The following is a 4,462-nucleotide window of genomic DNA, read 5'->3' on the forward strand; positions in this document are numbered from 1 at the left end:
TAGTTAGTTAGTTAGTTAGTTAGTTAGTTAGTTAGTTAGTTAGTTAGTTAGTTAGTTAGTTAGTTTTTATTTATGAAGCGCCTTTCACAGAAATATATTCACAAGGTGCTGTAAAATCATTAACAGCATAAAAATGGTGGGAATAATAAAATGAAACAGAAAAACATGAAGAATGATGGTGGAGGACACATAAGTAACGAAAAACTGAAAAATCAAATCAAGAAAATAATTTCAAAAATTGTAAATCAAACACAAGTTCAATGCAGTTTAAAATATATAATAATATAGAAAAACACAATGAATGCGGGAGAATAAAATATGGTGTAAGTCAGTAGTAAATAAAACAGATTGTGGAGCATTCACAATGGAGGTAGGCCTGCAGTAATGATGAAATGGTTAGCTAAATGCTTGAGTGAAAAAGTGTGTTTTTTGGAGTGACTTGAAAGAGACAATGTTATCAACGGAGCGCAGATTAAATGGGAGTTCATTCCAGAGCCYGGGGKCCACAGAGGAGAAGGCACGGTCACCACGGGTCTTAAAGCGAGTGAGGGGAACCATAAGGAGATGCTGATCCTGTGAGCCGAGGTCCCACCTGGGGTTGTAAGGGGAAATGAGACATTTAATGTATTCAGGTGCTTGGCCATGAAGAGCTCTGAAGGTGAGGACCAGGATTTTGAACTGGATTCTTAATTGAACCGGAAGCCAGTAAAGTTCTGCTAGGATTGGGGAGATGTGGGTGAATTTGGAGATTCGACTTAGGAGTCTTGCTGCGGAGTTTTGGACAAGCTGAAGGTGAGTTAACTGTTTCTGGTTAAGACAGGTGAACAAGCTATTACAATAATCTAAATGGCTAGAAATGAAAGCATGAATTACCATTTCCAAGTCTGAAGTGGACAACAGGGGTCAGAGTTTTGAGATGTTCCGAAGCTGAAAGTAGCATGTAGAAACCAGAGACTTTATGTGTTTATCTAAAGACAGATCTGAATCAAGATTTACTCCCAGGTTGTGCACATTCTGCTGAACAGTTGAACTCAGAGAGCTGAGATGTTCTTTTATCTTTGGGATTTTATTTTCAGGGGCCAGGATCAGTGTCTCTGTCTTACTGAGGTTTAAAAGTARCAAGTTGTCAGACAGTCACTGGTTAACTTTAGTGACACATTTTATAAGAGAGGTGAGCTTGTGAGTGGTGGAGTCATTAAAGGAGCAGTATAGCTGTACGTCATCTGCATAGAAATGGTAGATGTCTGGGAAATTGCCCTAAAACCACTTCTCGGTTGACACTCTGGGTGCTAAGGTTACAAGATTTCATTTTCGAAGTTCGATACAGAAAAGGAATGCATAATGTAGTGCCTGATGCAATGTCCTGAACTATGCCTGCAGATGCCACCAGAACAGCACATGTGGTCCTAAACTCTGCTAAATTAGGATTACCATTATCATTAGCAGACATCAAGGAATCTCAGAAAAAAAGATTCGGCCCTCATGGATCTGGTCCAGGATCCAAAATACCAGAGACCTGATAGAATTAATTTCTGCAAAGTCCATGATCTCTGATGTCGAAACACCCCTGTGAGGGATGGCATAAAATATCAGCTGGTGGTCCTCAAGTCTTTGGTTCCTCAGTTCCTCCAGTATTTCCTTCAAAAGGAAAACCTCCTGCTGTACATATCTGATTGAGTGTATCTCTCTCCCGCGCTGGACACCCCACCCCCTTAATCTTTTTCATCAATCACACCTGAATCCATTCATGATCTTGCCCAAAATAAGTTCCAAACAGTGAGGAATATTAGATAATCCATAATCAAATAACTGAAACTGTTCTAACAAACAGTTGCCGTATTTATGTACCACATTTTTTCTTTGAAATGAACATAAACATAATGGTTATGTTACACCATTACTCCCCCTCTCCCGCCCGCAAAAAAAAAAACCCAAAAAAACACTGAGGTTTAATCAAACTTTCTCATCCGTTAGATAAATGACAGATTAAAATCACTCAGTGTTGTGAGCTACTCAAGATCCATAAATGGTTAAATAATTATTTTTCTTAACCCTAACCTAACCCCCTAACCTAACCTTTCTTTTGGCTCTTTACAGTTTGCYCACCCCTGAACTAATCACACAGATACATGCCTAAACCTAACCACACAGGATTCTACATACAGTCCCCTCCAAAAKAACTGGAACAGCAAGTCAAATTTTCTRGTGATTGTTTACAGTTCACTGAGGTTAAGCTAGTCTTATTTTCTGTTGTAGATGTGTACTTTGGAGTTATTAATATAGTGTTGGTCCACCAGTTTAGGGGACTAGTTTAGCTGTGGTTGTACTCTCTGTCATGGTGCTGTGTCATGTGGGTGACCCATAATGCTTTGCAGTTGAGTAGGGGGCATGGTTTATTGTGGTGGAGGGTTATTTTTTTGGTTGATCGTTTTGTGGTTTGCTGGGGATTGGTGGATTGGTTTTAATGTTTGGGCCCTGTTTTTGTAATAGTTATTTTGTTGTTCTAAATAGTATTTGTGGCTCTTGAGGTCTGAAATTTACACAGGCTTGGAATTTTAGGCCTCTGCTTTCGGGTCAAAATGCTTTGTTTGGTTCAGGGTTCTTTATGGAGGACTCTTTTAAATATGTAGAAACCTGTGTTGTTAGGATATCTGTGTGGTTAATTGTAAGTAAGGGGTTAGGGTTGGGCATGTAAGAAAAAGCTTGGTGCTGTTTTCTGGTCATTGAAATTGAAGGCATCTTTGCACTTATCCACCATTCTTCATCTTGTTCTTCTCAGTACCCTGTGGAGTATCCTGACAAGTTCCTGAAATTTGGAATGACCCCATCTCGTGGGGTTTTGTTCTATGRACCCCCAGGCTGTGGAAAAACGCTTTTGGCAAAGGCCATCGCCAATGAGTGTCAGGCAAACTTCGTCTCCATCAAAGGCCCCGAGATGCTCACCATGTGGTTTGGAGAATCTGAGGCCAATGTCAGAGACGTGTTTGATAAGGTGAGTTGTAGTTTTAAGATTGTTGTGCTCACTGCAGATATTTTTGGGTTTTACATGGTACCAGTTTGAGCCCTGTTTCTCTTTCTCTATAGGCAAGACAGGCAGCCCCCTGCATCTTGTTCTTCGATGAATTAGACTCCATTGCTAAATCCAGAGGCGGAGGAGCAGGAGATGCAGGTGGTGCAGCTGACAGAGTCATCAATCAGATTCTAACAGAGATGGATGGCATGTCCGACAAAAAGAACGTTTTCATCATTGGTGCAACAAACAGGTAGAGGCTTGGTTTTTATGTCTGGATGAAAAAATAATGAGGACTAGAGGAAAATTTGTGCTGATCTCTTTTCTCATGACACCAGACCAGACATCATAGACCCAGCCATCCTGCGACCGGGTCGACTGGACCAGCTCATTTACATCCCGCTTCCGGACAAACCGTCTCGCACAGCAATTCTGAAAGCCAACCTACGTAAATCACCTGTTGCAAAAGTAAGTTACAGGAAGACACATTTCTTAATTTGTTCATTTTTCTCATTTCACTGTGCAAGAGTTTATGACTRTACTCCCTCACTATTTTTTATTTTTCCATTTTCTTGGAAAAATGATTAATCCAGACCACTGATTAATCATTTTTAATGATTAATCAATGGTCTTGATTAATCATTTTTTAAGTATTTCTCTATGTCTTTCAAACTTTGGCTGATTTCTCCCTCATTTTTGTCCCAGTAAAAGACTAAGTTGAGGACAACATATAAAAGTCAAGCTTAAAATTCTATCGGCAGAAGATAAATTAAAAATGAAAACAAGATAGAACTCGATGCCAAAGCATCGGCTAGTATGCCTCCGCTTGCCCTAGACTCATCTGCATTTAAAGCACTGGGCAGTTACCTGTTTACCTCTATTTTTGGACTTAAATAGTCTAAGAAGTATGTAATTATATCAACAATGTGTAAACATGAGTACCTCTTTGATATTTACCATATCATTAATTTCAGTGACTAACCACTTACATGTACCATTCAAAATAAGTGGATTCAAGCAATAAAGATCACTTTGCCTGACTTTCAGCTTTGACCTTTGACCCCAAATTATTTTCAGACTTCCGTTGGGCCAAGAACAATTATCTTGTTAATTTTGACTAAAATCAATAGCTTTGTTCAGGATATTCAGTGTGCACAAAACAGTGTGACAGATGGAATTTTGCACCTGGTAATGCACAGAAGAACAACCAGAGAACAGTATGCCTCGTCCGGCTGAGGCATAAAAGTTATGTAAAATGGCCTACTGTTAAACGCTGGCAAAAGGTATTACAAAACTTGGTGCCATTAGAATATTAAACATGCGTTTTACATTCTAAGACAGACTTTTCTTTGAAGTGTGAGAACCATATTTGGAGTATGTCAAACCTGAAATTGCAACAAATTTCATTTTTTCAGGGATTTGCTTAAGTTCATGTCCCCCCCCCCCCCACAC

At 39.5% G+C, this 4,462-nt stretch overlaps 1 protein-coding gene across 1 annotated transcript in view; it reads left to right on the top strand.

The window, feature by feature from the left end:
• zgc:136908 overlaps positions 1-4,462 on the top strand; it is a 33,791-nt gene that overhangs the window by 25,900 nt on the left and 3,429 nt on the right. The window contains exons 13-15 of the mRNA XM_014025988.1: positions 2,780-2,992; positions 3,085-3,263; positions 3,349-3,478. Of these exons, the coding sequence (XP_013881442.1) occupies positions 2,780-2,992; positions 3,085-3,263; positions 3,349-3,478 (522 nt within the window). The remainder of the gene's footprint in view (positions 1-2,779; positions 2,993-3,084; positions 3,264-3,348; positions 3,479-4,462) is intronic.

The sequence above is a fragment of the Austrofundulus limnaeus genome, unplaced genomic scaffold (assembly GCF_001266775.1).
Source record: "Austrofundulus limnaeus strain Quisiro unplaced genomic scaffold, Austrofundulus_limnaeus-1.0 Scaffold514, whole genome shotgun sequence".
Taxonomy (NCBI): domain Eukaryota; kingdom Metazoa; phylum Chordata; class Actinopteri; order Cyprinodontiformes; family Rivulidae; genus Austrofundulus; species Austrofundulus limnaeus.